General features: G+C 32.1%; 1 protein-coding gene across 1 annotated transcript in view; it reads right to left on the bottom strand.

Annotated features, from left to right (window-relative positions):
- The window catches only part of LOC140441343 (ankyrin repeat and IBR domain-containing protein 1-like), a 180,288-nt gene that overhangs the window by 77,615 nt on the left and 89,404 nt on the right, over nt 1-13,269 (bottom strand). The window contains exons 11-12 of the mRNA XM_072531999.1: nt 7,256-7,398; nt 1,787-1,978 (exon numbers count right to left, since the gene is read on the bottom strand). Coding sequence (XP_072388100.1) covers nt 1,787-1,978; nt 7,256-7,398 — 335 coding nt within the window. The remainder of the gene's footprint in view (nt 1-1,786; nt 1,979-7,255; nt 7,399-13,269) is intronic.

Below are 13,269 nucleotides of genomic sequence, written 5' to 3'. Positions count from 1 at the left end.
GCAGGCATTACTTTGCGTAAGTTTTCTCTGTCGCACTGGCAGAACACGACTGTATTGTAGCACTCAGTCTATTTGTCTATTTACGACAAAGGGGAGATTCCGGAGGAATGGCTTCGATCGACCTTTGTAGCCATACCTAAAACACCAAGTGCAAAACACTGTGATCAACACCGCTTAATAAGCTTGATAAATCACATTACCAAAGTTTTCACCAAAATCATACACAATAGAATATATAACAAATGCGAAGCAAATATATCGGAGTCACATGTCGGATTCCGAAGCACATTGGGCACAAGAGAGGCGATCTTCAGTCTGCAAGTTTTAATTCAAATATGCAGAGACATGCACAAGGACGTCCACTTGTGCTTCATCGACTTCTCCAAGGCGTTTGACAAGGTCAAACATGATAAACTCATGGAAATGCTCAGGAAGATGCATATTGATGGCAAGGATCTGCGCATAATAACCAGTCTCTATCGGAACCAAAGTGCTAAGATAAAGATGGGCAACTAACACAGTGGGAAGGTAGATATTAAAAAGGGTGTACGACAGGGATGCGTCCTCTCGCCGCTCCTGTTCAATATATACTCTGAACAAATCTTCAGAGAAGCACTGGGAGAAGTTTCGGAGGGTATCAAAGTAAACGGAGAGGTAATCAATAATATTAGATATGCTGACGACACAGTTATTATCGCAAATGACTGCAACGAGCTTCAAAGACTCATGCAAAGCATACACACAGCAAGTCAAGAATATGGTTTAGAACTCAATACAACCAAAACTAAAGGCATGCTCATCAGCAGAACACAACAACCTCCGATGCAATTGACATTAAACAACCGAAAAATAGAACAAGTGGAGACATACACATACCTTGAAACCATAGTCAACACAAAATGGGACCAGTCAACAGAAATAAGATCACGAATTGAAAACACGCGAAACGCGTTCAAAAAGTGGTTCACAAGCAAAATCTCAATGGAACTAAAATTAAGACTGGTCAAGTGTTATGTCTTCCCGGTCTTGTTCTATGGAGCAGAGGCATGGACCACAACGGAAGCCACCCTGAAGAAACTAGAATCCTTTGAGCTGTGGATATATCGCCGTATTCTTCGGATATCCTGGACAGACCACATCACTAACGTGGAAGTAATGCAGAGAATAGGCAAAAGCAAAGAAATAATCTTCACCGTAAAGAAACGAAAGCTTGAGTACTTCGGACATGTCATGAGGCATACTAAGTACCGGTTGCTACAGTTAATAGTCCAAGGAAGAATCGACAGTAGGAGGGGACCGGGAAGAAGACGACACTCATGGATGCATAACCTGCGACAATGGTTCGGACTAACATCGACCGAACTGTTCAGAGGCCTGAAAATAGCCTTGTTAATAGCCAACGTCCGAAACGGATAGGGCAATGGAAGAAGAAGAAGTCTATTTGTATTATATGTCTATGGTTTTACTTATATATTTGTAATAATGTAAAGCAATATAATATGTTGTCACTTTGCAGTTTGGATATATAAAGTGTCTTTATTTTATACACACGCAGATATCTGTTATTAAATGTAAAGAATATTAAGCATTGCCAGGTCATCTCTTTAAGTATGGCCATTTATCCCGAACTTACCTTATACAAATTTAAAGCAGTGTCCAAATTAATCAAAAAGTACAGATGCAAATGTATTACTTAATACTTCTAAACATCATCTAATAGGTAAATTTAATAAAAACTAGAATTTTATCATAAAACCGTGTTATAATAAAATCTTTGTTAACTTACATCTAAACACTTCTGTTTTCTAAGTGCCGGCGGGGTTTCAGGAGGTATAAGTCCCTGTTCAATAGCTCTCACGAACTCGTGTCTTTTTCTTCTCGCCAGAGCAGACGTTTGAATTATCACAGCCTTTGGTGTGCGCAAATAAGGTCTAGCTATCATTTCACTTAACTTTTCCGTTACTTCTTCTAACTCATTCTGTAAAATCAACTAGTTAAAAATATTATGCTACAACTTACTTAAATAGTTTATTTAAAAATGTCTATATTATATAAAAATTCGAAATATCATAAAAAAAGAAGATTTAAAAATATATAAGTATTACTGAGCAGGAAAAGTTAATAAAACCAGTAATATTTGTATTAGTACCATGGTACTTATACTTATAAGTAGATGCACTAATTTACGACAGTTTTCTGTTCAAAGAATTGGTCAGGTTGTCTATAACAGGCAACTTGACCAATTCTTACCGTATATTAATTCACTCCATATTCTTAATAAATATACAATAGAAACAAAACAGAATTAATTCATACATTTTCTAAATTTAAAAATTATCAAACATAAAAACAAACATGAGTTCTTCGTATTTTATAAACCTATCCATACTGACACATGTATACACAATCTATCATTCTATTTTACAAAACATAAATTGGCAGCCTACCATACCATAACAAAAATAGCCAAACACATTTAAAAGAAAGTAATAATACCAACTCTTTCACAACAAACAACTTAGGAAAATATATTAAGAACACCAACAGCCCAAACTATAAGCTTACGCAGTGGTTTATACAAACTTAAATGTGGCGACTACCTAAAAACTTACATCGGTCAAACTGGTAGAACTTCAAACAAATAGATAGCAGAACACAAAAGGGCTGTCAATAATAAAAAACCAAATTCTACCTACGCACTTCGCATTCTAGACTATAATCACTATTTTTATGACCAATTTCAAATTCTTCACATTCAAAATACAGGTTCTAAGCTATCTTTATTAAAATCTATGAAAATTAGCAAATTAAAAAATACGGACATAATTCTGATGCCCAACTCGAAACAAACGGTTCTCTTCTTCTCAACTTATTCGGTTAAAGACTATATAATCTTTATTATTTATACCCAAAATAACAGATCACTTGAAAAAGGCACTCTGTGGAAACAGCTGTAGTGATAATCAATAATAATAAATTTTGTGGAGGTTTTGAAAACAAAAGGTTTCAGTGTTTTATTGTTAAATAAAATGACCTGTCGAATTCTTCACATATAATTAAAAAAATTAGAAACATATAATCATCTCTATAGTTAAGTCTTTATTAAGTCTATAATTTTTTATGACGGAAAAATAGACTAAGATACAATAAAAAACGAAGGAAGCCAACTAACGTACAGTATGGATTATATTGAACAATATTAGGAAGATAAAAACTAAATATAATATTTAAATAAAGTTTTTGACGCAATAGTTGCCCCATCTATTATATATATTACTGCAAGTATGGATATTATATACCAAAAAAATGTATTACTCCGTCAAAGAAATGAAAGAACTGACGATTGTCGGATAGACCAAAATTGATAGAAACAGCAGTAAAGAAATTAGACAACAGATAAATCAATAACATCTCCTGGATAGAGTTTTAGTTGGAAATGAAATGAAAAAAATTCAAAACGCTTTAACCACAAGGATAATAGAAGCGAAGGAAGCAAAGACAAGAATAGAATGGAAATGAAGGGAAAAATGTATAAGCATTCACTCGAAGAAAAATAATAGATACAGTCAATTTTATTTTAATTTTGATGTCAAAATATGATGAATTAAGCTTGGAGAAAATATTGTTCCTTTTTGACAGGCAGGGAGTTTTATTTAAATATTTAAAAATAAATTGTGATAAATATTATTTTTTTGGACAGTAAAGATGTGTTCCCTTTATATGAAATCCTACAACATCGCCTCATGGCATTATATTATTACAATTAACCACGATTGTTATGTAATTCAAAGGTTTTTACACCTATTGGCTTAGCTAGTTTCAATACTCTAGTAAATGACCGAAGTGGAATTTTCCTCGTCACGACTGATTTGATTAAAAATTTGGATTTAGGTTCCTTTTCCCTCTACTTCACTTTTGGACTAAGCCCAGCGTTGCCTTTACTTATGGGTCAAAGTCACATTTTCTCGGGGGTAAAAACACATACTTTCAAAATAAGTACGAAAATAGATAAATTGACTAATTATAAGCAATTATTTGGGAGTGAAAATATTTATTTTTTAAAATAAAAACCACATTGTCGAAAAAAAAATATGTTTAAAGCAAAAATGTAGCTTATAAAAAAAACAAAAAAAAATTGTTTACTTATAAAATAAAGTCTACAGACTTAGTAGAAGCAGAGTACCTGAATAGTAGATTCTTATTAGTCAAATTAGAAATCGAATATTTCAATCTGCAATAACCAAAAAACGAAGCACTTTTCGGGGTAAACTCATTAAAACTTTTTAAAGGTATTTAAAGGTATAAAAAAGCTTAATATTTTATTTATGTATATGCTTGATTTATGTATTTTTTATATGATCTGTAAGTTTGATCGGTTTAAAGTGCTTATTTTTGAAAAAATTTGGTTTTAAATTAAAAGAAATTTTTTTGAAACATATGCCTTTTATTTAAAACAACTTAAATAATATTAGTGGCATGAAACATCTTAAAAAGTAAATAAATATGGGTTTTGCTTTTTGAACATTTTAGTTTATTTGTTTTTCTGTAAGACAGACATTGGTTAATATATTGCTGTTTAAAGTTTGCATACACTCGTGATTAATGACTCGGTTAAGCCCCTTCAACTAAAACCTTAAAAAGTGGCTTTTAATAAGGGCTGTTTTTTAAGTTAAAATAAAATAAATTCATACCATTTTGATTAAAAAAATTATTTTGTTTATAGTTTCAATGAAAAAAAAAAATACTACTACTATTCGAATTTCTTCGCAAGGGGTGGTTTTCATAAGGGTAGAAATTATGTAGTAAAAAACTAAAACAGAAAAAAAAATCTAAATTAAATGTCACTGTATAATTAAATAATTTCAAATTTGTTAAATTCACAATTGTATGATTTTTTCTAATAGGGCTCGTTTTCACCCCTAAAAAAGAAAAAGTAACCAACGGTACAAGTTCTATTTTAAAGTGGGGGGTAAGTATAATCTAAATCCAAATTTACACGCAAATTAGTAGTTTGGTGGTGCGATTTAGGGGTTAAACTGTGATAAAACAATAAATTGTGCATGTGCCATCAATGATCATTAGCGCAAGTTACAGTTTACAGCTTACAGGTTACATGATAAATTACAAATAATATAGTTTAAAAAATAAATAACACTTATATTTTTTTTTTTAACAGTTTTTAACAGATTTTTTTAGTAAATTGATGACATTGTTGATTTTTTATGTGCCGTGCCTCCTTTGAAGATGGAACTAATAGCGAGCTGTTGGCGTATTTAGGCATAAAATGGACATACGATGAGTATATGATTCGAAAAGTCCTGTTACAGTGATAATTGTGGAGATGATATTATCAGATAGGAATTCAACAGGTATGTTCTATAAATTCTCCATATGATTGTCATACACTCAGATGCAAAAACATCGATCCATTCCTTAATTCTTATTTGTTTGAAGTTGTATACTCAATTTTAAAGACATTAAATTACGTATGTAAATTTAGGTGTACCCTCGTATACGAGAAATAAAATAATATTTTTAATATTGCTTTTTATATTTCTTAAAACAAATTGGTATTTCAGGTTTTTGTCAAAAAGGGTCTAAAGCAACTAGTTATTTATTGAATGTTGTTTTTAATTCAACAACCATACTAGTGTAGTAATTTTATTTTCAAAAAGTGTTATATTTTTATTTAATTATTCTTTCTAAATGTCTCTAACTCCGACAGATGTTGCAAGGGCAGTGACTTTAGTTCAAGATGGTCGTAGCCAATATTATGCAGCTGAAATGTTGGGTGTTAGTCGCTCTTAGGTTCAAAGAGCAGTTCGGCGTTTTAGCGACACCGGTAACTTCACAAGAAGACCAAGATCAGGTTGTAGAAGGGTAACATCCGAAAGAGATAATCGATTTCTGGTCTCATCATGTTTGAGAAATCGGCATCTAACTTCAGTTGAACTGGCAAATCGTCTGAGCGAAGTGAGAAATGTGGATGTAAGCAGATGGACAGTTCGTCGACGACTTGTAGAAGGTAATTTATTATCCAGAAGGCCAGCCCTATCTTCAATACTATCCATAAAACATCGCAGAGCTCGCCTTGTTTTTGCAAGAGAACATGAAAACTAGAGTGATGCAGATTGGAGCAATGTATTGTTCTTAGATGAGTCCAGATTTTGTCTGAGGTCACCAGACGGCAGAGAAAGGGTTTGGAGAAGACACGGAGAGCGATATTTTCAATGTTATATTGCGGAAAGAATAAGTTATTGGGGGGGCTCCGTTATGGTTTGGGGTGGTATTAGTTCAGAAGCCCATACTGGTTTAGTTATTGTAGATAGAGGTTCTGTGACTGCTGCAAGATACATAACAAGTATTTTAGATCAGCTTGTGGTAACTTTTGCTCCTTTCATTGGACCTAATTTTATTTTTATGGACGACAACGCGCGTCCTCATCGTGCTAGAACCGTCAACCAATATATTAAGGAGGTGGGAATTGTCCGTATGAACTGGCCAGCTTGCAGTCCCGATCTCAATCCCATAGAACATTTATGGGATATGATGGAAAAACGTCTTCCAGCACGAGTACCCTGTCCAAACAACTTGGCTGAACTTACAGCGGCTCTTCAAGAAATATGGGACCAATTCGATTAATTTGATATCCAGAGGTTAATTACCTCATTGCCTAGACGTGTACAGGCTATTATAAGGGCCCGAGGGGAAAACACTAGATAATAATTTATTATCAATATTTTTCTTAATTTCAGAAATTTTTGAACATTCTTGTATTTTTGAGTTTTGGCGTATGTCTCTATAAATAAATGTTTTTTTTTTTTGATAATCTGTAAAAATTATTTAAATCTAACATATACTTTTACATATATACCGAATTTAAAACTAATATCTTCAAACGTTTTCTTTTTTCAGCAAATAATACCCATGGATCGATTTTTTTGCACCTGAGTGTATTTTCGAGATAAACGGGAGAGGTAAATACGTTTACTGAGGGTTTGATATATGCAGCGTTCAAGTAACTTTATTCCAGTGATTTTACCAGGTAGATAGATTAAGCTTCTTTAGTTTATCTTTTAATTAGTTGCAGATTTGTGTATTAATTATGGTGTTTATAAATAATGCGATTTTTTGGCAAGGCAATTACATTTATACACACTTGTAATAGAAATACTGTGGATGTAAAAATATTTGCAAATACAATTATGATAAGCATTTAGCAATAGTTTTTCTTTTCCAGGAATGATTAACCTACCTGCATAAACTCAAAAATAGTTTTGTTGTATCCGTCGTCTTCGAGGTAATAGCCATAAACGTAAGAACCACATAAAACTCTTCTTGCTTTGAGTAGTTCTCGTACACCATCCTCTATAAATTTGGTACTTTTGTCAACATTTTCTAAAAAGGTAAAAAAGTTTTAATAAATGTTTGTAAAATGAAAGTTAGTATTTTGTAAGCTACGATTAAAGCAAATTGAAATATTCAAAAGAAAATGGTAAAAAAATTAGTAAATTATTGGTAATGTAAGATGCAAGTAAAATCACCAAAATATTGGACGAGCTGATAAGCATACGGTATACACAAAATACATACCAAAGAAAAGTAAACTAAAAATAAGTAATAAAAAAATAAAGTAAAGATATTTTTAATTTTATTAAGAAAAAATTGATTAATAGAATACATTAACCTGGCATGGACATATCATCAAGTACAGATCACAATCGATAGATAGAGAAACTAATGTTACCCTGTAGCAAAACAACGTTACGTAGTTACGTAGGTTCTTCATTTATATACACTGTGTCCATAAGATATGAATATATTCATTATTTTGAAAAGCAACACCTTAAGAAAGAAATCCTTCAACTCTTTGATTTATATTTCTAAATGGAAGATCTCTAGGATTACTTTTTTTGCGTCATTTATATGAATAATATTTTTTCATAAAAATGTTACTGTTTCATAAGATTATTTAAATGATCTTTTAAATATTTATTTAACCCTAGCAATAGTTTCATTTATTTTATTTTGTACATTGTCAAATATTTTATACAAATTTGCTTGGAAGAAATACCAAGCTGGATGGAAGAGAACGCAGATCTCAACATACAAAAAATACACGCTTTTATACTTCAAAAAATCTATATTTGTTTCAAAAATGTTATACACAAGTGTCACAAAAAAATCATGTTTGGGCTGGAATTGTTAGAAATCGGATAGTGGACGCATATTTTTTTGATGGCAATTTGTATGCAAATGTTTTCTGAGACTTTTTATATTTTGACCTTATCATAGTCTTCGTAGTCATCTTTTTTCATACAGATAATCCGGATATATCGTCTAATAACATCTAGTTTTAAAAAGATAGTACCCTGTTTTATTTTTCGAATGATATTCGGAATTATCAAGAATAATTTCAAATCGATGAATAGATTGAAGAGCGTTTAATAACTGGCCACCACGTTCTCCAGATTTGACCTCCTTAGATTTTTGATTGCAATTATATAAAATGCAAAATATATGTAAATAGGCTAAGAAAATCATTTAGCTAAAACAACGCACTAGCCATTGTCGTCTTTGGTCAGATCATTATTAGACTAAAGGATGACAGGAGAAAGGAGACCTCTTCCTCCTCAGAGCAATCAAGGCCCAAAAAACAGAAGCAAGTGGGAAATACCCAAACTCTTCGAAAAGTTTAAGAGGACCGGCTAAAGAGATAGGGGCAGCATCCTCCTTCTCATAAGAACAGCAATCATGAAAACAAAAGAAAATGCAACTAAACACCTCTCTAAAGGCCAAATTGCCTCCTCAAGACAGGATTTCCTCTAGAGGAAACAATGAATATATAAATTCATACAGGCAAATCTTCAAAAAGCCAAGGCTGATTAGTAAACCATTTGTAGAAGATTCGTAAATGGGATAAAACATGATAAAACCCAGAGCGTGTATTGTACTTAGGAAAGATATTAGTCACATCTTATGTTCTGATTTCTGCACGGAAGATGTGTATACTTCCCAGGTAATAAACCTGCAACTGATCCTATGGCGATACGAAAAGTAATCAAACATTGTAGGAGAAATGGACTACAGGTGATCATTAGCTGTGATGCCAACTCACATGACATGCTATGAAGATGTACAAGGACGAACGAAAGAGGTGAATACCTTTTTAACGACACTCTAGAGAAGGGGCTTATACTAAATCATAAAGGCAATAAATCCACCTTTATAAGCAAAAAAATACAAGACGTTGGACATCGAGCTAAGATCATGGACACATTGATTTTACCTTACATTACCTTACTTAGATAAATCATCCTTAACTGGCTATAGAGATACGAAGTACAAATTGGAAAGTATATCGAACCGATTTTTTTAACAAAGATAGGAAATACAATTATTGGTAATATCAAAACATTAATAAATTTTAAAGAGGCAAATGATCAAATCAGGTAAAAAATATTCACAGCATACCAAGAGAACTACCCAAGCAAAACTAAGATGAATAAAAGACAAACCTCTTGGTGAAGCAGAAAACAAGAAAAAATATAAAAATAAATAAGGAGTATAATAATTAAATCCCAAGAATTAAGTAACTGCGAAATGTACTAAAAAACTGTTACTAAATACAATAAAGAGGTAGGAAAAGCGAAAAGGAAATCTTGAAAAAGGTTATGTCATAGTAATTCAGATATATCTGCCAGCACGAGAATCTACAAAATTGGTTTTAAGGATTTGGCACAGGGACCAAGCCCATTTAAAAAACCTGATGGAACCTTTGCCAAATCTACAATAAAAACGCTAGAACTCTTAGTATAGAACCATTTCTCAGGTTCAACAATTATTGATGAATCAAAGAATTGATAAGAAAAGTATTTTTGGAGTGTGTAAAATTTATTAAATAGCTAAGCGCTTTTGTTTTTCTTATATGTTTATTATAGTGTACTTATATGTTTGTTAAAAACATATAAGTTTTTCTATTAATTATTGATGGGCAGACTCAGGCTGAACACCTAGAACAGCCTAAATATTCTAGGAAAGACGATTGCGAATTTCTTGCAATTAACATTAAACTGGAGAATGTAAAGTGGACCATAAACCACTTTGCTCCTTTTATATATCCTGGAAAGGATAAAATATTTCCTACCCTACTACAAAAATGATTTGACATTGTAGTGCCCACTCTAATGAAAATTTTTAGGGCTAGGATAGCACCAAGTTATATACCGAAGACTTGGACCACTGTAAAGACTAGTGTACATACACAAAATAGGGCGACAAGACAACGCCCCACCTAAATCCTACTGGTCGATTAGTCTTACTTTTTCTCCAAAGTGCCAATTGCAGATACTAGTAGGTTGATGACGAGATGGCGAAACATATTATGTACAACTGTCCAGGGTTGGATAGGATAAGACTCAATATATTTAAGCATTATGAACTAGATCCCTACGACTTCGTAAAAGTGTCACCTAAGGCCATACCAGACTTTGTTAAAAAGGTTGGACTGAAACGACAACTTTAACTCACGGCTGAGCCACAATAGACTTCTTAGATCAAGTAGATGGGTAAGCGCCCACTCAAATTATATCTAACCTAACCTAACTAGAGAAGACATTTGAAGTATCGCTCATAATAATAATCAGAATGTCACTGATGGATTCGAACAACGAATTGGCAACTCTCAGATGGATAATGGTGGTTATTTTGAACATTTGATTAAATAAAATGTCTTTTCCGTATAACTGTTATATTATTATGTGCTACATTCCCCAAAATTTATTCTGAAAGATTTCCACGAATATTCACTAACGTAATTAGAGAAGGATACCTAAACTCTAAACCGTGAAATTTGTCCCTTAATGGACTACTCATTTTTTCTATTCAACATAGTCTTATATTTAGTCGATAATGTTATAACCTACATAACTATAAACAATTAGATGGGCAACAAAACAATTAAAATTTATAAATAAAAATCGACCTATTTTTGTGACTTTTTCCAAACACTATCAGAAACAAAATTATGAATTTTATGCTTTACTCTTAGGGAGGACATTATACATGTGAAATATATATATATATATATATATATATATATATATATATATATATATATATATATATATAAATACATAAAATATAATTGTGTAATGTAATGTTCGTAAAATAAAGTGCTTATTGAAAATGGCAAATAGCCGAGACGTTTAAGCAAGAATTAAATGTATTTATTTATAACAATGCCTTCTATGCCAAAGACTTCAATGCCAAAGTTAGCCAGGGAAGAGTGGATGGATATGTGGGGGAATACGGTCTAGGAAATATAAATGAACCTGGTGACCGTTTGATACAATTTTGCCAGACGGAAGAATTTGTAATAGCTAATACACTTTTTAAGCTACCAAAAAGAAGATTGTATACATGGAAATCTCCCGGTGATACAACGAATCGAATAATCCGAAATCAAATTAACTTTGTCCTTATTTGACAAAGATTTCATAATTTTATACTGTCTGCCAAAACTGACCCTAGAGCAGACATCGGTTCAGACCATAATTCCATAGTAGTCACATTACGAATCAAATTAAAACTGGTTAAAAAACCCACACAAAGTAGATTTGATATTAAGAGATTAAGGGAACTACAAACAAAGGAACAAACTGTAAAAACTCTTACTGAAAATCTACGTAATTCCCAAGAACTGAATAAAAGTAGTTATAACATTAATTAGAAATGGGAAAATATAAAAGTAGCAATAATTAAAACAGCAAATGAAAACTTAAAACCAAAGAAAAAATAAAGACTGGATGACTGAAGAAATATTACTATTAATGAATGAAAGAAAATCATTTAAAACAAAATATCCTAATAAATATAATGAAACTGATCGAGTAATTAAAAAGAGAATAAAAGAAGCTAAGGAGATAATGTTACATGAGCAGTGCCAAGAAATAAAAGAAATTGAGAAAAAATATTACTTTTTTAACATGCAGAAAAGAAATAGATAATTAACAGGAATAAGAAAAACACTTCAAACTAGGCAACTAAAAGATGAAAGTGGTGCACTTATAACAAATATAAACCAAAAAAGGCAGAGATGGATACAATATATAGCACAACTTTTTAAAGACAAAGAGAGAACAGAAGCACCAAAAGAATTTAAGGAGGAGAAGAAATTGAATATGCAATGAAACAAGCTAAAGTTGGTAAATCTCCCGGGCCTGATGAAGTTCCTATCGAATTACTCAAAATTATGAATACTGAATCTATTGATCTTCTTTTGGATCTATTCAATACCATTTATAGAACACGTATAATACCTAAAGAATGGCTCCAATCAACATGCATACTGCTACCAAAAAAAACCCAATGCAAAGGAGTGCAATGAACATCGCACCATAGCCTTAATGAGTCATGCCTTGAAATTGTTTTTAAAAGTAATTCACAATAGAATACATAAGAAATTAGATGAAGGCATAGGTAATACACAAATGGGATTAAGGAAAGGACTGGAAACACGAGATGCACTGTTTGCAGTAAGTGTTCTTTCGCAGAGATGCTTAGATATAAATCAGGAAGTATATTCCTGCTTCATTGATTTTGAGAAGGCATTTGACAAGGTGCAGCATAACCGACTTAAAGAAATTTTATTAAATAAAAATATAGACAGTAGAGACATTAGAATCATATGTAACCTCTGTAAAGCCAAGGGTGTATTTTATCACTCTTATTATTCAATTTATACAGTGAAGCCATCTCAGAATTAGCGTTTGCCGAGGTCAGTGAGGGCCTTATAATAAACGCTGAGCCACTTAATAACATGAGATAAGCTGACGACACCGTCCTTCTAACAGGAAGACTAGAAGAACTGCAACACCTTGCTGAACAACTAAATATATATTGCAACGATTATGGACTAAAAATAAATTTGAAGAAAACCAAGTTCATGGTATTTACAAAAGCAAAAAAACATCAAAGGTAAGCTTGTACTAGATAATACAGAAATTGAACAAATATCTTCGTACAAATACCTTGGAGCATGGATCACAGAAGATACTGATCAGACAAAAGAAATAAGATGCCGCATTGAAATTGCACGGTCAACTTTTAATAGAATGAGAAAAAATTTTTTTTAATCGCGATATCAATATATCGCTCCGAATAAGAATGCTTCAATGTTATATTTTCTCTACCCTTTTGTATAGGGTTGAAGCTTGGACACTTAAAAAATCCAACATTAAAAACCTAGAAGCATTCGAAATGTGGTGT

Source organism: Diabrotica undecimpunctata, chromosome 5, assembly GCF_040954645.1.
Source record: "Diabrotica undecimpunctata isolate CICGRU chromosome 5, icDiaUnde3, whole genome shotgun sequence".
In the NCBI taxonomy this organism is placed as follows: domain Eukaryota; kingdom Metazoa; phylum Arthropoda; class Insecta; order Coleoptera; family Chrysomelidae; genus Diabrotica; species Diabrotica undecimpunctata.
The sequence above is the reverse complement of the archived record's forward strand: the minus strand, read 5'-3'. Positions and strand labels throughout refer to the sequence as shown.